The sequence below is a fragment of the Podarcis gaigeae genome, assembly GCF_964106915.1.
Source record: "Podarcis gaigeae genome assembly, chromosome: 1".
Classification (NCBI taxonomy): domain Eukaryota; kingdom Metazoa; phylum Chordata; class Lepidosauria; order Squamata; family Lacertidae; genus Podarcis; species Podarcis gaigeae.
The window spans coordinates 76,398,454-76,416,556 of record NC_139678.1 but is presented as its reverse complement, the minus strand read 5'-3'; the positions used below and the strand labels follow the sequence as shown (position 1 = coordinate 76,416,556).

Here is an 18,103-nt window from a genome sequence, read left to right as displayed (position 1 = left end):
TGGAACACAAAAGAGCAAAGTCACATAGTGGCGGTGGGAGAGGGAAAAGGCGCGCTCCCGTCACGGCTGGGATTTTGGGTTGCCCAGGGCTCCACACGAGGACATGAGGAACAGGTTCCCGGATGACTGAGCAAGACGAGTCTCGCCCTTTTTGGAGGGCTGGCTTACGTGGGACCCGGAGGTGGGAATCCCTCTGCCCCTTTGGCAAGAGAGGGCTCCTGAAAGACTTGTAAGCTGCTGCTGCAGAGCGACCAAGGAGACTTACCCGTGTTAACTGGGACGGTGGTGGTTGCAGGAGTTGTGGTGGCCGGAGTGCTGGGCGTTTCTGTGCTGGTAGGGGGAGCAATCGTCAGAGTTGTGGCAATGGGTACTGGAGTGCTGGTGGAAGTGGAGGTAACGGTTGTGGGCGAGGTGGTGGTGGTTGTGGTGGACGGCGTCGGAGGAGACGGTGTGGAGGGGGGCACGGGTGCTGTTGTGGTTGTCGGGGTTGGTGTGCTAGTCGCAGTGGATTCTGTTGTGGTGGAGGGGCTTGTGGTGGTTAGGATTTTGGGGTGATGCGTAGAGGTGGATGGTGTGGAGGCTGTTGCAGTGGTCTTTGGCGTGTTGGTGGTTGCCGTCTGAGTTGATGCAGTGGTTCTGGATGTGGTGGAGGGAGAGGTGGTTGGCGTGGTTTTCGGCGTGCTGCTTGGCGGTCTGGTTGTCGAAGGTGTGGTGACTGCAAAGGAGAAAAAAAGCAAGTGAAAGGGGGGCAACCACACGTGGGAACGGGGGAAGGAGGGAAGGAGAGAAGCAGAGCTCCTTCGGCACGTTCAGCGCCCTTACCTGTAGGCACCGGTGGTGGAACAGAAGTGGTGGTTTTTGGTGTTTCTGGAACACAAAAGAGCAAAGTCACATAGTGGCGGTGGGAGAGGGAAAAGGCGCGCTCCCGTCACGGCTGGGATTTTGGGTTGCCTAGGGCTCCACACGAGGACATGAGGAACAGGTTCCCGGATGACTGAGCAAGACGAGTCTCGCCCTTTTTGGAGGGCTGGCTTACGTGGGACCCGGAGGTGGGAATCCCTCTGCCCCTTTGGCAAGAGAGGGCTCCTGAAAGACTTGTAAGCTGCTGCTGCAGAGCGACCAAGGAGACTTACCCGTGGTAACTGGGACGGTGGTGGTTGCAGGAGTTGTGGTGGCCGGAGTGCTGGGCGTTTCTGTGCTGGTAGGGGGAGCAGTCGTCAGAGTTGTGGCAGTGGGTACTGGAGTGCTGGTGGAAGTGGAGGTAACGGTTGTGGGCGAGGTGGTGGTGGTTGTGGTGGACGGCGTCGGAGGAGACGGTGTGGAGGGGGGCACGGGTGCTGTTGTGGTTGTCGGGGTTGGTGTGCTAGTCGCAGTGGATTCTGTTGTGGTGGAGGGGCTTGTGGTGGTTAGGATTTTGGGGTGATGCGTAGAGGTGGATGGTGTGGAGGCTGTTGCAGTGGTCTTTGGCGTGTTGGTGGTTGCCGTCTGAGTTGATGCAGTGGTTCTGGATGTGGTGGAGGGAGAGGTGGTTGGCGTGGTTTTCGGCATGCTGCTTGGCGGTCTGGTTGTCGAAGGTGTGGTGACTGCAAAGGAGAAAAAAAGCAAGTGAAAGGGGGGCAACCACACGTGGGAACGGGGGAAGGAGGGAAGGAGAGAAGCAGAGCTCCTTCGGCACGCTCAGCGCCCTTACCTGTAGGCACCGGTGGTGGAACAGAAGTGGTGGTTTTTGGTGTTTCTGGAACACAAAAGAGCAAAGTCACATAGTGGCGGTGGGAGAGGGAAAAGGCGCGCTCCCGTCACGGCTGGGATTTTGGGTTGCCCAGGGCTCCACACGAGGACATGAGGAACAGGTTCCCGGATGACTGAGCAAGACGAGTCTCGCCCTTTTTGGAGGGCTGGCTTACGTGGGACCCGGAGGTGGGAATCCCTCTGCCCCTTTGGCAAGAGAGGGCTCCTGAAAGACTTGTAAGCTGCTGCTGCAGAGCGACCAAGGAGACTTACCCGTGGTAACTGGGACGGTGGTGGTTGCAGGAGTTGTGGTGGCCGGAGTGCTGGGCGTTTCTGTGCTGGTAGGGGGAGCAGTCGTCAGAGTTGTGGCAGTGGGTACTGGAGTGCTGGTGGAAGTGGAGGTAACGGTTGTGGGCGAGGTGGTGGTGGTTGTGGTGGACGGCGTCGGAGGAGACGGTGTGGAGGGGGGCACGGGTGCTGTTGTGGTTGTCGGGGTTGGTGTGCTAGTCGCAGTGGATTCTGTCGTGGTGGAGGGGCTTGTGGTGGTTAGGATTTTGGGGTGATGCGTAGAGGTGGATGGTGTGGAGGCTGTTGCAGTGGTCTTTGGCGTGTTGGTGGTTGCCGTCTGAGTTGATGCAGTGGTTCTGGATGTGGTGGAGGGAGAGGTGGTTGGCGTGGTTTTCGGCGTGCTGCTTGGCGGTCTGGTTGTCGAAGGTGTGGTGACTGCAAAGGAGAAAAAAAGCAAGTGAAAGGGGGGCAACCACACGTGGGAACGGGGGAAGGAGGGAAGGAGAGAAGCAGAGCTCCTTCGGCACGCTCAGCGCCCTTACCTGTAGGCACCGGTGGTGGAACAGAAGTGGTGGTTTTTGGTGTTTCTGGAACACAAAAGAGCAAAGTCACATAGTGGCGGTGGGAGAGGGAAAAGGCGCGCTCCCGTCACGGCTGGGATTTTGGGTTGCCCAGGGCTCCACACGAGGACATGAGGAACAGGTTCCCGGATGACTGAGCAAGACGAGTCTCGCCCTTTTTGGAGGGCTGGCTTACGTGGGACCCGGAGGTGGGAATCCCTCTGCCCCTTTGGCAAGAGAGGGCTCCTGAAAGACTTGTAAGCTGCTGCTGCAGAGCGACCAAGGAGACTTACCCGTGGTAACTGGGACGGTGGTGGTTGCAGGAGTTGTGGTGGCCGGAGTGCTGGGCGTTTCTGTGCTGGTAGGGGGAGCAATCGTCAGAGTTGTGGCAGTGGGTACTGGAGTGCTGGTGGAAGTGGAGGTAACGGTTGTGGGCGAGGTGGTGGTGGTTGTGGTGGACGGCGTCGGAGGAGACGGTGTGGAGGGGGGCACGGGTGCTGTTGTGGTTGTCGGGGTTGGTGTGCTAGTCGCAGTGGATTCTGTTGTGGTGGAGGGGCTTGTGGTGGTTAGGATTTTGGGGTGATGCGTAGAGGTGGATGGTGTGGAGGCTGTTGCAGTGGTCTTTGGCGTGTTGGTGGTTGCCGTCTGAGTTGATGCAGTGGTTCTGGATGTGGTGGAGGGAGAGGTGGTTGGCGTGGTTTTCGGCGTGCTGCTTGGCGGTCTGGTTGTCGAAGGTGTGGTGACTGCAAAGGAGAAAAAAAGCAAGTGAAAGGGGGGCAACCACACGTGGGAACGGGGGAAGGAGGGAAGGAGAGAAGCAGAGCTCCTTCGGCACGCTCAGCGCCCTTACCTGTAGGCACCGGTGGTGGAACAGAAGTGGTGGTTTTTGGTGTTTCTGGAACACAAAAGAGCAAAGTCACATAGTGGCGGTGGGAGAGGGAAAAGGCGCGCTCCCGTCACGGCTGGGATTTTGGGTTGCCTAGGGCTCCACACGAGGACATGAGGAACAGGTTCCCGGATGACTGAGCAAGACGAGTCTCGCCCTTTTTGGAGGGCTGGCTTACGTGGGACCCGGAGGTGGGAATCCCTCTGCCCCTTTGGCAAGAGAGGGCTCCTGAAAGACTTGTAAGCTGCTGCTGCAGAGCGACCAAGGAGACTTACCCGTGGTAACTGGGACGGTGGTGGTTGCAGGAGTTGTGGTGGCCGGAGTGCTGGGCGTTTCTGTGCTGGTAGGGGGAGCAGTCGTCAGAGTTGTGGCAGTGGGTACTGGAGTGCTGGTGGAAGTGGAGGTAACGGTTGTGGGCGAGGTGGTTGTGGTTGTGGTGGACGGCGTCGGAGGAGACGGTGTGGAGGGGGGCACGGGTGCTGTTGTGGTTGTCGGGGTTGGTGTGCTAGTCGCAGTGGATTCTGTCGTGGTGGAGGGGCTTGTGGTGGTTAGGATTTTGGGGTGATGCGTAGAGGTGGATGGTGTGGAGGCTGTTGCAGTGGTCTTTGGCGTGTTGGTGGTTGCCGTCTGAGTTGATGCAGTGGTTCTGGATGTGGTGGAGGGAGAGGTGGTTGGCGTGGTTTTCGGCGTGCTGCTTGGCGGTCTGGTTGTCGAAGGTGTGGTGACTGCAAAGGAGAAAAAAAGCAAGTGAAAGGGGGGCAACCACACGTGGGAACGGGGGAAGGAGGGAAGGAGAGAAGCAGAGCTCCTTCGGCACGCTCAGCGCCCTTACCTGTAGGCACCGGTGGTGGAACAGAAGTGGTGGTTTTTGGTGTTTCTGGAACACAAAAGAGCAAAGTCACATAGTGGCGGTGGGAGAGGGAAAAGGCGCGCTCCCGTCACGGCTGGGATTTTGGGTTGCCCAGGGCTCCACACGAGGACATGAGGAACAGGTTCCCGGATGACTGAGCAAGACGAGTCTCGCCCTTTTTGGAGGGCTGGCTTACGTGGGACCCGGAGGTGGGAATCCCTCTGCCCCTTTGGCAAGAGAGGGCTCCTGAAAGACTTGTAAGCTGCTGCTGCAGAGCGACCAAGGAGACTTACCCGTGGTAACTGGGACGGTGGTGGTTGCAGGAGTTGTGGTGGCCGGAGTGCTGGGCGTTTCTGTGCTGGTAGGGGGAGCAGTCGTCAGAGTTGTGGCAGTGGGTACTGGAGTGCTGGTGGAAGTGGAGGTAACGGTTGTGGGCGAGGTGGTGGTGGTTGTGGTGGACGGCGTCGGAGGAGACGGTGTGGAGGGGGGCACGGGTGCTGTTGTGGTTGTCGGGGTTGGTGTGCTAGTCGCAGTGGATTCTGTCGTGGTGGAGGGGCTTGTGGTGGTTAGGATTTTGGGGTGATGCGTAGAGGTGGATGGTGTGGAGGCTGTTGCAGTGGTCTTTGGCGTGTTGGTGGTTGCCGTCTGAGTTGATGCAGTGGTTCTGGATGTGGTGGAGGGAGAGGTGGTTGGCGTGGTTTTCGGCGTGCTGCTTGGCGGTCTGGTTGTCGAAGGTGTGGTGACTGCAAAGGAGAAAAAAAGCAAGTGAAAGGGGGGCAACCACACGTGGGAACGGGGGAAGGAGGGAAGGAGAGAAGCAGAGCTCCTTCGGCACGCTCAGCGCCCTTACCTGTAGGCACCGGTGGTGGAACAGAAGTGGTGGTTTTTGGTGTTTCTGGAACACAAAAGAGCAAAGTCACATAGTGGCGGTGGGAGAGGGAAAAGGCGCGCTCCCGTCACAGCTGGGATTTTGGGTTGCCCAGGGCTCCACACGAGGACATGAGGAACAGGTTCCCGGATGACTGAGCAAGACGAGTCTCGCCCTTTTTGGAGGGCTGGCTTACGTGGGACCCGGAGGTGGGAATCCCTCTGCCCCTTTGGCAAGAGAGGGCTCCTGAAAGACTTGTAAGTTGCTGCTGCTGCAGAGCGACGAAGGAGACTTACCCGTGGTAACTGGGACGGTGGTGGTTGCAGGAGTTGTGGTGGCCGGAGTGCTGGGCGTTTCTGTGCTGGTAGGGGGAGCAGTCGTCAGAGTTGTGGCAGTGGGTACTGGAGTGCTGGTGGAAGTGGAGGTAACGGTTGTGGGCGAGGTGGTGGTGGTTGTGGTGGACGGCGTCGGAGGAGACGGTGTGGAGGGGGGCACGGGTGCTGTTGTGGTTGTCGGGGTTGGTGTGCTAGTCGCAGTGGATTCTGTTGTGGTGGAGGGGCTTGTGGTGGTTAGGATTTTGGGGTGATGCGTAGAGGTGGATGGTGTGGAGGCTGTTGCAGTGGTCTTTGGCGTGTTGGTGGTTGCCGTCTGAGTTGATGCAGTGGTTCTGGATGTGGTGGAGGGAGAGGTGGTTGGCGTGGTTTTCGGCGTGCTGCTTGGCGGTCTGGTTGTCGAAGGTGTGGTGACTGCAAAGGAGAAAAAAAGCAAGTGAAAGGGGGGCAACCACACGTGGGAACGGGGGAAGGAGGGAAGGAGAGAAGCAGAGCTCCTTCGGCACGCTCAGCGCCCTTACCTGTAGGCACCGGTGGTGGAACAGAAGTGGTGGTTTTTGGTGTTTCTGGAACACAAAAGAGCAAAGTCACATAGTGGCGGTGGGAGAGGGAAAAGGCGCGCTCCCGTCACGGCTGGGATTTTGGGTTGCCCAGGGCTCCACACGAGGACATGAGGAACAGGTTCCCGGATGACTGAGCAAGACGAGTCTCGCCCTTTTTGGAGGGCTGGCTTACGTGGGACCCGGAGGTGGGAATCCCTCTGCCCCTTTGGCAAGAGAGGGCTCCTGAAAGACTTGTAAGCTGCTGCTGCAGAGCGACCAAGGAGACTTACCCGTGGTAACTGGGACGGTGGTGGTTGCAGGAGTTGTGGTGGCCGGAGTGCTGGGCGTTTCTGTGCTGGTAGGGGGAGCAGTCGTCAGAGTTGTGGCAGTGGGTACTGGAGTGCTGGTGGAAGTGGAGGTAACGGTTGTGGGCGAGGTGGTGGTGGTTGTGGTGGACGGCGTCGGAGGAGACGGTGTGGAGGGGGGCACGGGTGCTGTTGTGGTTGTCGGGGTTGGTGTGCTAGTCGCAGTGGATTCTGTCGTGGTGGAGGGGCTTGTGGTGGTTAGGATTTTGGGGTGATGCGTAGAGGTGGATGGTGTGGAGGCTGTTGCAGTGGTCTTTGGCGTGTTGGTGGTTGCCGTCTGAGTTGATGCAGTGGTTCTGGATGTGGTGGAGGGAGAGGTGGTTGGCGTGGTTTTCGGCGTGCTGCTTGGCGGTCTGGTTGTCGAAGGTGTGGTGACTGCAAAGGAGAAAAAAAGCAAGTGAAAGGGGGGCAACCACACGTGGGAACGGGGGAAGGAGGGAAGGAGAGAAGCAGAGCTCCTTCGGCACGCTCAGCGCCCTTACCTGTAGGCACCGGTGGTGGAACAGAAGTGGTGGTTTTTGGTGTTTCTGGAACACAAAAGAGCAAAGTCACATAGTGGCGGTGGGAGAGGGAAAAGGCGCGCTCCCGTCACGGCTGGGATTTTGGGTTGCCCAGGGCTCCACACGAGGACATGAGGAACAGGTTCCCGGATGACTGAGCAAGACGAGTCTCGCCCTTTTTGGAGGGCTGGCTTACGTGGGACCCGGAGGTGGGAATCCCTCTGCCCCTTTGGCAAGAGAGGGCTCCTGAAAGACTTGTAAGCTGCTGCTGCAGAGCGACCAAGGAGACTTACCCGTGGTAACTGGGACGGTGGTGGTTGCAGGAGTTGTGGTGGCCGGAGTGCTGGGCGTTTCTGTGCTGGTAGGGGGAGCAATCGTCAGAGTTGTGGCAGTGGGTACTGGAGTGCTGGTGGAAGTGGAGGTAACGGTTGTGGGCGAGGTGGTGGTGGTTGTGGTGGACGGCGTCGGAGGAGACGGTGTGGAGGGGGGCACGGGTGCTGTTGTGGTTGTCGGGGTTGGTGTGCTAGTCGCAGTGGATTCTGTTGTGGTGGAGGGGCTTGTGGTGGTTAGGATTTTGGGGTGATGCGTAGAGGTGGATGGTGTGGAGGCTGTTGCAGTGGTCTTTGGCGTGTTGGTGGTTGCCGTCTGAGTTGATGCAGTGGTTCTGGATGTGGTGGAGGGAGAGGTGGTTGGCGTGGTTTTCGGCGTGCTGCTTGGCGGTCTGGTTGTCGAAGGTGTGGTGACTGCAAAGGAGAAAAAAAGCAAGTGAAAGGGGGGCAACCACACGTGGGAACGGGGGAAGGAGGGAAGGAGAGAAGCAGAGCTCCTTCGGCACGTTCAGCGCCCTTACCTGTAGGCACCGGTGGTGGAACAGAAGTGGTGGTTTTTGGTGTTTCTGGAACACAAAAGAGCAAAGTCACATAGTGGCGGTGGGAGAGGGAAAAGGCGCGCTCCCGTCACGGCTGGGATTTTGGGTTGCCTAGGGCTCCACACGAGGACATGAGGAACAGGTTCCCGGATGACTGAGCAAGACGAGTCTCGCCCTTTTTGGAGGGCTGGCTTACGTGGGACCCGGAGGTGGGAATCCCTCTGCCCCTTTGGCAAGAGAGGGCTCCTGAAAGACTTGTAAGTTGCTGCTGCTGCAGAGCGACGAAGGAGACTTACCCGTGGTAACTGGGACGGTGGTGGTTGCAGGAGTTGTGGTGGCCGGAGTGCTGGGCGTTTCTGTGCTGGTAGGGGGAGCAGTCGTCAGAGTTGTGGCAGTGGGTACTGGAGTGCTGGTGGAAGTGGAGGTAACGGTTGTGGGCGAGGTGGTGGTGGTTGTGGTGGACGGCGTCGGAGGAGACGGTGTGGAGGGGGGCACGGGTGCTGTTGTGGTTGTCGGGGTTGGTGTGCTAGTCGCAGTGGATTCTGTCGTGGTGGAGGGGCTTGTGGTGGTTAGGATTTTGGGGTGATGCGTAGAGGTGGATGGTGTGGAGGCTGTTGCAGTGGTCTTTGGCGTGTTGGTGGTTGCCGTCTGAGTTGATGCAGTGGTTCTGGATGTGGTGGAGGGAGAGGTGGTTGGCGTGGTTTTCGGCGTGCTGCTTGGCGGTCTGGTTGTCGAAGGTGTGGTGACTGCAAAGGAGAAAAAAAGCAAGTGAAAGGGGGGCAACCACACGTGGGAACGGGGGAAGGAGGGAAGGAGAGAAGCAGAGCTCCTTCGGCACGCTCAGCGCCCTTACCTGTAGGCACCGGTGGTGGAACAGAAGTGGTGGTTTTTGGTGTTTCTGGAACACAAAAGAGCAAAGTCACATAGTGGCGGTGGGAGAGGGAAAAGGCGCGCTCCCGTCACGGCTGGGATTTTGGGTTGCCCAGGGCTCCACACGAGGACATGAGGAACAGGTTCCCGGATGACTGAGCAAGACGAGTCTCGCCCTTTTTGGAGGGCTGGCTTACGTGGGACCCGGAGGTGGGAATCCCTCTGCCCCTTTGGCAAGAGAGGGCTCCTGAAAGACTTGTAAGCTGCTGCTGCAGAGCGACCAAGGAGACTTACCCGTGGTAACTGGGACGGTGGTGGTTGCAGGAGTTGTGGTGGCCGGAGTGCTGGGCGTTTCTGTGCTGGTAGGGGGAGCAGTCGTCAGAGTTGTGGCAGTGGGTACTGGAGTGCTGGTGGAAGTGGAGGTAACGGTTGTGGGCGAGGTGGTGGTGGTTGTGGTGGACGGCGTCGGAGGAGACGGTGTGGAGGGGGGCACGGGTGCTGTTGTGGTTGTCGGGGTTGGTGTGCTAGTCGCAGTGGATTCTGTCGTGGTGGAGGGGCTTGTGGTGGTTAGGATTTTGGGGTGATGCGTAGAGGTGGATGGTGTGGAGGCTGTTGCAGTGGTCTTTGGCGTGTTGGTGGTTGCCGTCTGAGTTGATGCAGTGGTTCTGGATGTGGTGGAGGGAGAGGTGGTTGGCGTGGTTTTCGGCGTGCTGCTTGGCGGTCTGGTTGTCGAAGGTGTGGTGACTGCAAAGGAGAAAAAAAGCAAGTGAAAGGGGGGCAACCACACGTGGGAACGGGGGAAGGAGGGAAGGAGAGAAGCAGAGCTCCTTCGGCACGCTCAGCGCCCTTACCTGTAGGCACCGGTGGTGGAACAGAAGTGGTGGTTTTTGGTGTTTCTGGAACACAAAAGAGCAAAGTCACATAGTGGCGGTGGGAGAGGGAAAAGGCGCGCTCCCGTCACGGCTGGGATTTTGGGTTGCCCAGGGCTCCACACGAGGACATGAGGAACAGGTTCCCGGATGACTGAGCAAGACGAGTCTCGCCCTTTTTGGAGGGCTGGCTTACGTGGGACCCGGAGGTGGGAATCCCTCTGCCCCTTTGGCAAGAGAGGGCTCCTGAAAGACTTGTAAGCTGCTGCTGCAGAGCGACCAAGGAGACTTACCCGTGGTAACTGGGACGGTGGTGGTTGCAGGAGTTGTGGTGGCCGGAGTGCTGGGCGTTTCTGTGCTGGTAGGGGGAGCAGTCGTCAGAGTTGTGGCAGTGGGTACTGGAGTGCTGGTGGAAGTGGAGGTAACGGTTGTGGGCGAGGTGGTGGTGGTTGTGGTGGACGGCGTCGGAGGAGACGGTGTGGAGGGGGGCACGGGTGCTGTTGTGGTTGTCGGGGTTGGTGTGCTAGTCGCAGTGGATTCTGTCGTGGTGGAGGGGCTTGTGGTGGTTAGGATTTTGGGGTGATGCGTAGAGGTGGATGGTGTGGAGGCTGTTGCAGTGGTCTTTGGCGTGTTGGTGGTTGCCGTCTGAGTTGATGCAGTGGTTCTGGATGTGGTGGAGGGAGAGGTGGTTGGCGTGGTTTTCGGCGTGCTGCTTGGCGGTCTGGTTGTCGAAGGTGTGGTGACTGCAAAGGAGAAAAAAAGCAAGTGAAAGGGGGGCAACCACACGTGGGAACGGGGGAAGGAGGGAAGGAGAGAAGCAGAGCTCCTTCGGCACGCTCAGCGCCCTTACCTGTAGGCACCGGTGGTGGAACAGAAGTGGTGGTTTTTGGTGTTTCTGGAACACAAAAGAGCAAAGTCACATAGTGGCGGTGGGAGAGGGAAAAGGCGCGCTCCCGTCACGGCTGGGATTTTGGGTTGCCCAGGGCTCCACACGAGGACATGAGGAACAGGTTCCCGGATGACTGAGCAAGACGAGTCTCGCCCTTTTTGGAGGGCTGGCTTACGTGGGACCCGGAGGTGGGAATCCCTCTGCCCCTTTGGCAAGAGAGGGCTCCTGAAAGACTTGTAAGCTGCTGCTGCAGAGCGACCAAGGAGACTTACCCGTGGTAACTGGGACGGTGGTGGTTGCAGGAGTTGTGGTGGCCGGAGTGCTGGGCGTTTCTGTGCTGGTAGGGGGAGCAGTCGTCAGAGTTGTGGCAGTGGGTACTGGAGTGCTGGTGGAAGTGGAGGTAACGGTTGTGGGCGAGGTGGTGGTGGTTGTGGTGGACGGCGTCGGAGGAGACGGTGTGGAGGGGGGCACGGGTGCTGTTGTGGTTGTCGGGGTTGGTGTGCTAGTCGCAGTGGATTCTGTCGTGGTGGAGGGGCTTGTGGTGGTTAGGATTTTGGGGTGATGCGTAGAGGTGGATGGTGTGGAGGCTGTTGCAGTGGTCTTTGGCGTGTTGGTGGTTGCCGTCTGAGTTGATGCAGTGGTTCTGGATGTGGTGGAGGGAGAGGTGGTTGGCGTGGTTTTCGGCGTGCTGCTTGGCGGTCTGGTTGTCGAAGGTGTGGTGACTGCAAAGGAGAAAAAAAGCAAGTGAAAGGGGGGCAACCACACGTGGGAACGGGGGAAGGAGGGAAGGAGAGAAGCAGAGCTCCTTCGGCACGCTCAGCGCCCTTACCTGTAGGCACCGGTGGTGGAACAGAAGTGGTGGTTTTTGGTGTTTCTGGAACACAAAAGAGCAAAGTCACATAGTGGCGGTGGGAGAGGGAAAAGGCGCGCTCCCGTCACGGCTGGGATTTTGGGTTGCCCAGGGCTCCACACGAGGACATGAGGAACAGGTTCCCGGATGACTGAGCAAGACGAGTCTCGCCCTTTTTGGAGGGCTGGCTTACGTGGGACCCGGAGGTGGGAATCCCTCTGCCCCTTTGGCAAGAGAGGGCTCCTGAAAGACTTGTAAGCTGCTGCTGCAGAGCGACCAAGGAGACTTACCCGTGGTAACTGGGACGGTGGTGGTTGCAGGAGTTGTGGTGGCCGGAGTGCTGGGCGTTTCTGTGCTGGTAGGGGGAGCAGTCGTCAGAGTTGTGGCAGTGGGTACTGGAGTGCTGGTGGAAGTGGAGGTAACGGTTGTGGGCGAGGTGGTGGTGGTTGTGGTGGACGGCGTCGGAGGAGACGGTGTGGAGGGGGGCACGGGTGCTGTTGTGGTTGTCGGGGTTGGTGTGCTAGTCGCAGTGGATTCTGTCGTGGTGGAGGGGCTTGTGGTGGTTAGGATTTTGGGGTGATGCGTAGAGGTGGATGGTGTGGAGGCTGTTGCAGTGGTCTTTGGCGTGTTGGTGGTTGCCGTCTGAGTTGATGCAGTGGTTCTGGATGTGGTGGAGGGAGAGGTGGTTGGCGTGGTTTTCGGCGTGCTGCTTGGCGGTCTGGTTGTCGAAGGTGTGGTGACTGCAAAGGAGAAAAAAAGCAAGTGAAAGGGGGGCAACCACACGTGGGAACGGGGGAAGGAGGGAAGGAGAGAAGCAGAGCTCCTTCGGCACGCTCAGCGCCCTTACCTGTAGGCACCGGTGGTGGAACAGAAGTGGTGGTTTTTGGTGTTTCTGGAACACAAAAGAGCAAAGTCACATAGTGGCGGTGGGAGAGGGAAAAGGCGCGCTCCCGTCACAGCTGGGATTTTGGGTTGCCCAGGGCTCCACACGAGGACATGAGGAACAGGTTCCCGGATGACTGAGCAAGACGAGTCTCGCCCTTTTTGGAGGGCTGGCTTACGTGGGACCCGGAGGTGGGAATCCCTCTGCCCCTTTGGCAAGAGAGGGCTCCTGAAAGACTTGTAAGCTGCTGCTGCAGAGCGACCAAGGAGACTTACCCGTGGTAACTGGGACGGTGGTGGTTGCAGGAGTTGTGGTGGCCGGAGTGCTGGGCGTTTCTGTGCTGGTAGGGGGAGCAGTCGTCAGAGTTGTGGCAGTGGGTACTGGAGTGCTGGTGGAAGTGGAGGTAACGGTTGTGGGCGAGGTGGTGGTGGTTGTGGTGGACGGCGTCGGAGGAGACGGTGTGGAGGGGGGCACGGGTGCTGTTGTGGTTGTCGGGGTTGGTGTGCTAGTCGCAGTGGATTCTGTCGTGGTGGAGGGGCTTGTGGTGGTTAGGATTTTGGGGTGATGCGTAGAGGTGGATGGTGTGGAGGCTGTTGCAGTGGTCTTTGGCGTGTTGGTGGTTGCCGTCTGAGTTGATGCAGTGGTTCTGGATGTGGTGGAGGGAGAGGTGGTTGGCGTGGTTTTCGGCGTGCTGCTTGGCGGTCTGGTTGTCGAAGGTGTGGTGACTGCAAAGGAGAAAAAAAGCAAGTGAAAGGGGGGCAACCACACGTGGGAACGGGGGAAGGAGGGAAGGAGAGAAGCAGAGCTCCTTCGGCACGCTCAGCGCCCTTACCTGTAGGCACCGGTGGTGGAACAGAAGTGGTGGTTTTTGGTGTTTCTGGAACACAAAAGAGCAAAGTCACATAGTGGCGGTGGGAGAGGGAAAAGGCGCGCTCCCGTCACGGCTGGGATTTTGGGTTGCCCAGGGCTCCACACGAGGACATGAGGAACAGGTTCCCGGATGACTGAGCAAGACGAGTCTCGCCCTTTTTGGAGGGCTGGCTTACGTGGGACCCGGAGGTGGGAATCCCTCTGCCCCTTTGGCAAGAGAGGGCTCCTGAAAGACTTGTAAGCTGCTGCTGCAGAGCGACCAAGGAGACTTACCCGTGGTAACTGGGACGGTGGTGGTTGCAGGAGTTGTGGTGGCCGGAGTGCTGGGCGTTTCTGTGCTGGTAGGGGGAGCAGTCGTCAGAGTTGTGGCAGTGGGTACTGGAGTGCTGGTGGAAGTGGAGGTAACGGTTGTGGGCGAGGTGGTGGTGGTTGTGGTGGACGGCGTCGGAGGAGACGGTGTGGAGGGGGGCACGGGTGCTGTTGTGGTTGTCGGGGTTGGTGTGCTAGTCGCAGTGGATTCTGTCGTGGTGGAGGGGCTTGTGGTGGTTAGGATTTTGGGGTGATGCGTAGAGGTGGATGGTGTGGAGGCTGTTGCAGTGGTCTTTGGCGTGTTGGTGGTTGCCGTCTGAGTTGATGCAGTGGTTCTGGATGTGGTGGAGGGAGAGGTGGTTGGCGTGGTTTTCGGCGTGCTGCTTGGCGGTCTGGTTGTCGAAGGTGTGGTGACTGCAAAGGAGAAAAAATGCAAGTGAAAGGGGGGCAACCACACGTGGGAACGGGGGAAGGAGGGAAGGAGAGAAGCAGAGCTCCTTCGGCACGCTCAGCGCCCTTACCTGTAGGCACCGGTGGTGGAACAGAAGTGGTGGTTTTTGGTGTTTCTGGAACACAAAAGAGCAAAGTCACATAGTGGCGGTGGGAGAGGGAAAAGGCGCGCTCCCGTCACGGCTGGGATTTTGGGTTGCCCAGGGCTCCACACGAGGACATGAGGAACAGGTTCCCGGATGACTGAGCAAGACGAGTCTCGCCCTTTTTGGAGGGCTGGCTTACGTGGGACCCGGAGGTGGGAATCCCTCTGCCCCTTTGGCAAGAGAGGGCTCCTGAAAGACTTGTAAGCTGCTGCTGCAGAGCGACCAAGGAGACTTACCCGTGGTAACTGGGACGGTGGTGGTTGCAGGAGTTGTGGTGGCCGGAGTGCTGGGCGTTTCTGTGCTGGTAGGGGGAGCAGTCGTCAGAGTTGTGGCAGTGGGTACTGGAGTGCTGGTGGAAGTGGAGGTAACGGTTGTGGGCGAGGTGGTGGTGGTTGTGGTGGACGGCGTCGGAGGAGACGGTGTGGAGGGGGGCACGGGTGCTGTTGTGGTTGTCGGGGTTGGTGTGCTAGTCGCAGTGGATTCTGTTGTGGTGGAGGGGCTTGTGGTGGTTAGGATTTTGGGGTGATGCGTAGAGGTGGATGGTGTGGAGGCTGTTGCAGTGGTCTTTGGCGTGTTGGTGGTTGCCGTCTGAGTTGATGCAGTGGTTCTGGATGTGGTGGAGGGAGAGGTGGTTGGCGTGGTTTTCGGCGTGCTGCTTGGCGGTCTGGTTGTCGAAGGTGTGGTGACTGCAAAGGAGAAAAAAAGCAAGTGAAAGGGGGGCAACCACACGTGGGAACGGGGGAAGGAGGGAAGGAGAGAAGCAGAGCTCCTTCGGCACGCTCAGCGCCCTTACCTGTAGGCACCGGTGGTGGAACAGAAGTGGTGGTTTTTGGTGTTTCTGGAACACAAAAGAGCAAAGTCACATAGTGGCGGTGGGAGAGGGAAAAGGCGCGCTCCTGTCACAGCTGGGATTTTGGGTTGCCCAGGGCTCCACACGAGGACATGAGGAACAGGTTCCCGGATGACTGAGCAAGACGAGTCTCGCCCTTTTTGGAGGGCTGGCTTACGTGGGACCCGGAGGTGGGAATCCCTCTGCCCCTTTGGCAAGAGAGGGCTCCTGAAAGACTTGTAAGCTGCTGCTGCAGAGCGACCAAGGAGACTTACCCGTGGTAACTGGGACGGTGGTGGTTGCAGGAGTTGTGGTGGCCGGAGTGCTGGGCGTTTCTGTGCTGGTAGGGGGAGCAGTCGTCAGAGTTGTGGCAGTGGGTACTGGAGTGCTGGTGGAAGTGGAGGTAACGGTTGTGGGCGAGGTGGTGGTGGTTGTGGTGGACGGCGTCGGAGGAGACGGTGTGGAGGGGGGCACGGGTGCTGTTGTGGTTGTCGGGGTTGGTGTGCTAGTCGCAGTGGATTCTGTCGTGGTGGAGGGGCTTGTGGTGGTTAGGATTTTGGGGTGATGCGTAGAGGTGGATGGTGTGGAGGCTGTTGCAGTGGTCTTTGGCGTGTTGGTGGTTGCCGTCTGAGTTGATGCAGTGGTTCTGGATGTGGTGGAGGGAGAGGTGGTTGGCGTGGTTTTCGGCGTGCTGCTTGGCGGTCTGGTTGTCGAAGGTGTGGTGACTGCAAAGGAGAAAAAAAGCAAGTGAAAGGGGGGCAACCACACGTGGGAACGGGGGAAGGAGGGAAGGAGAGAAGCAGAGCTCCTTCGGCACGCTCAGCGCCCTTACCTGTAGGCACCGGTGGTGGAACAGAAGTGGTGGTTTTTGGTGTTTCTGGAACACAAAAGAGCAAAGTCACATAGTGGCGGTGGGAGAGGGAAAAGGCGCGCTCCCGTCACGGCTGGGATTTTGGGTTGCCCAGGGCTCCACACGAGGACATGAGGAACAGGTTCCCGGATGACTGAGCAAGACGAGTCTCGCCCTTTTTGGAGGGCTGGCTTACGTGGGACCCGGAGGTGGGAATCCCTCTGCCCCTTTGGCAAGAGAGGGCTCCTGAAAGACTTGTAAGCTGCTGCTGCAGAGCGACCAAGGAGACTTACCCGTGGTAACTGGGACGGTGGTGGTTGCAGGAGTTGTGGTGGCCGGAGTGCTGGGCGTTTCTGTGCTGGTAGGGGGAGCAGTCGTCAGAGTTGTGGCAGTGGGTACTGGAGTGCTGGTGGAAGTGGAGGTAACGGTTGTGGGCGAGGTGGTGGTGGTTGTGGTGGACGGCGTCGGAGGAGACGGTGTGGAGGGGGGCACGGGTGCTGTTGTGGTTGTCGGGGTTGGTGTGCTAGTCGCAGTGGATTCTGTCGTGGTGGAGGGGCTTGTGGTGGTTAGGATTTTGGGGTGATGCGTAGAGGTGGATGGTGTGGAGGCTGTTGCAGTGGTCTTTGGCGTGTTGGTGGTTGCCGTCTGAGTTGATGCAGTGGTTCTGGATGTGGTGGAGGGAGAGGTGGTTGGCGTGGTTTTCGGCGTGCTGCTTGGCGGTCTGGTTGTCGAAGGTGTGGTGACTGCAAAGGAGAAAAAAAGCAAGTGAAAGGGGGGCAACCACACGTGGGAACGGGGGAAGGAGGGAAGGAGAGAAGCAGAGCTCCTTCGGCACGCTCAGCGCCCTTACCTGTAGGCACCGGTGGTGGAACAGAAGTGGTGGTTTTTGGTGTTTCTGGAACACAAAAGAGCAAAGTCACATAGTGGCGGTGGGAGAGGGAAAAGGCGCGCTCCCGTCACGGCTGGGATTTTGGGTTGCCCAGGGCTCCACACGAGGACATGAGGAACAGGTTCCCGGATGACTGAGCAAGACGAGTCTCGCCCTTTTTGGAGGGCTGGCTTACGTGGGACCCGGAGGTGGGAATCCCTCTGCCCCTTTGGCAAGAGAGGGCTCCTGAAAGACTTGTAAGCTGCTGCTGCAGAGCGACCAAGGAGACTTACCCGTGGTAACTGGGACGGTGGTGGTTGCAGGAGTTGTGGTGGCCGGAGTGCTGGGCGTTTCTGTGCTGGTAGGGGGAGCAGTCGTCAGAGTTGTGGCAGTGGGTACTGGAGTGCTGGTGGAAGTGGAGGTAACGGTTGTGGGCGAGGTGGTGGTGGTTGTGGTGGACGGCGTCGGAGGAGACGGTGTGGAGGGGGGCACGGGTGCTGTTGTGGTTGTCGGGGTTGGTGTGCTAGTCGCAGTGGATTCTGTCGTGGTGGAGGGGCTTGTGGTTGTTAGGATTTTGGGGTGATGCGTAGAGGTGGATGGTGTGGAGGCTGTTGCAGTGGTCTTTGGCGTGTTGGTGGTTGCCGTCTGAGTTGATGCAGTGGTTCTGGATGTGGTGAAGGGAGAGGTGGTTGGCGTGGTTTTCGGCGTGCTGCTTGGCGGTCTGGTTGTCGAAGGTGTGGTGACTGCAAAGGAGAAAAAAAGCAAGTGAAAGGGGGGCAACCACACGTGGGAACGGGGGAAGGAGGGAAGGAGAGAAGCAGAGCTCCTTCGGCACGCTCAGCGCCCTTACCTGTAGGCACCGGTGGTGGAACAGAAGTGGTGGTTTTTGGTGTTTCTGGAACACAAAAGAGCAAAGTCACATAGTGGCGGTGGGAGAGGGAAAAGGCGCGCTCCCGTCACGGCTGGGATTTTGGGTTGCCCAGGGCTCCACACGAGGACATGAGGAACAGGTTCCCGGATGACTGAGCAAGACGAGTCTCGCCCTTTTTGGAGGGCTGGCTTACGTGGGACCCGGAGGTGGGAATCCCTCTGCCCCTTTGGCAAGAGAGGGCTCCTGAAAGACTTGTAAGCTGCTGCTGCAGAGCGACCAAGGAGACTTACCCGTGGTAACTGGGACGGTGGTGGTTGCAGGAGTTGTGGTGGCCGGAGTGCTGGGCGTTTCTGTGCTGGTAGGGGGAGCAGTCGTCAGAGTTGTGGCAGTGGGTACTGGAGTGCTGGTGGAAGTGGAGGTAACGGTTGTGGGCGAGGTGGTGGTGGTTGTGGTGGACGGCGTCGGAGGAGACGGTGTGGAGGGGGGCACGGGTGCTGTTGTGGTTGTCGGGGTTGGTGTGCTAGTCGCAGTGGATTCTGTCGTGGTGGAGGGGCTTGTGGTGGTTAGGATTTTGGGGTGATGCGTAGAGGTGGATGGTGTGGAGGCTGTTGCAGTGGTCTTTGGCGTGTTGGTGGTTGCCGTCTGAGTTGATGCAGTGGTTCTGGATGTGGTGGAGGGAGAGGTGGTTGGCGTGGTTTTCGGCGTGCTGCTTGGCGGTCTGGTTGTCGAAGGTGTGGTGACTGCAAAGGAGAAAAAAAGCAA

General features: G+C 58.8%; 1 protein-coding gene across 1 annotated transcript in view; it reads right to left on the bottom strand.

Annotated features, from left to right (window-relative positions):
* The window catches only part of MUC6 (mucin 6, oligomeric mucus/gel-forming), a 62,123-nt gene that overhangs the window by 6,555 nt on the left and 37,465 nt on the right, over positions 1 to 18,103 (bottom strand). The window contains exons 39-79 of the mRNA XM_083755304.1: positions 17,632 to 18,081; positions 17,321 to 17,365; positions 16,764 to 17,213; positions 16,453 to 16,497; positions 15,896 to 16,345; positions 15,585 to 15,629; positions 15,028 to 15,477; positions 14,717 to 14,761; positions 14,160 to 14,609; positions 13,849 to 13,893; positions 13,292 to 13,741; positions 12,981 to 13,025; positions 12,424 to 12,873; positions 12,113 to 12,157; positions 11,556 to 12,005; positions 11,245 to 11,289; positions 10,688 to 11,137; positions 10,377 to 10,421; positions 9,820 to 10,269; positions 9,509 to 9,553; positions 8,952 to 9,401; positions 8,641 to 8,685; positions 8,084 to 8,533; positions 7,770 to 7,814; positions 7,213 to 7,662; positions 6,902 to 6,946; positions 6,345 to 6,794; positions 6,034 to 6,078; positions 5,477 to 5,926; positions 5,163 to 5,207; positions 4,606 to 5,055; positions 4,295 to 4,339; positions 3,738 to 4,187; positions 3,427 to 3,471; positions 2,870 to 3,319; positions 2,559 to 2,603; positions 2,002 to 2,451; positions 1,691 to 1,735; positions 1,134 to 1,583; positions 823 to 867; positions 266 to 715 (exon numbers count right to left, since the gene is read on the bottom strand). Of these exons, the coding sequence (XP_083611430.1) occupies positions 266 to 715; positions 823 to 867; positions 1,134 to 1,583; positions 1,691 to 1,735; positions 2,002 to 2,451; positions 2,559 to 2,603; positions 2,870 to 3,319; positions 3,427 to 3,471; positions 3,738 to 4,187; positions 4,295 to 4,339; positions 4,606 to 5,055; positions 5,163 to 5,207; positions 5,477 to 5,926; positions 6,034 to 6,078; positions 6,345 to 6,794; positions 6,902 to 6,946; positions 7,213 to 7,662; positions 7,770 to 7,814; positions 8,084 to 8,533; positions 8,641 to 8,685; positions 8,952 to 9,401; positions 9,509 to 9,553; positions 9,820 to 10,269; positions 10,377 to 10,421; positions 10,688 to 11,137; positions 11,245 to 11,289; positions 11,556 to 12,005; positions 12,113 to 12,157; positions 12,424 to 12,873; positions 12,981 to 13,025; positions 13,292 to 13,741; positions 13,849 to 13,893; positions 14,160 to 14,609; positions 14,717 to 14,761; positions 15,028 to 15,477; positions 15,585 to 15,629; positions 15,896 to 16,345; positions 16,453 to 16,497; positions 16,764 to 17,213; positions 17,321 to 17,365; positions 17,632 to 18,081 (10,350 nt within the window). The remainder of the gene's footprint in view (positions 1 to 265; positions 716 to 822; positions 868 to 1,133; positions 1,584 to 1,690; positions 1,736 to 2,001; positions 2,452 to 2,558; positions 2,604 to 2,869; positions 3,320 to 3,426; positions 3,472 to 3,737; positions 4,188 to 4,294; positions 4,340 to 4,605; positions 5,056 to 5,162; positions 5,208 to 5,476; positions 5,927 to 6,033; positions 6,079 to 6,344; positions 6,795 to 6,901; positions 6,947 to 7,212; positions 7,663 to 7,769; positions 7,815 to 8,083; positions 8,534 to 8,640; positions 8,686 to 8,951; positions 9,402 to 9,508; positions 9,554 to 9,819; positions 10,270 to 10,376; positions 10,422 to 10,687; positions 11,138 to 11,244; positions 11,290 to 11,555; positions 12,006 to 12,112; positions 12,158 to 12,423; positions 12,874 to 12,980; positions 13,026 to 13,291; positions 13,742 to 13,848; positions 13,894 to 14,159; positions 14,610 to 14,716; positions 14,762 to 15,027; positions 15,478 to 15,584; positions 15,630 to 15,895; positions 16,346 to 16,452; positions 16,498 to 16,763; positions 17,214 to 17,320; positions 17,366 to 17,631; positions 18,082 to 18,103) is intronic.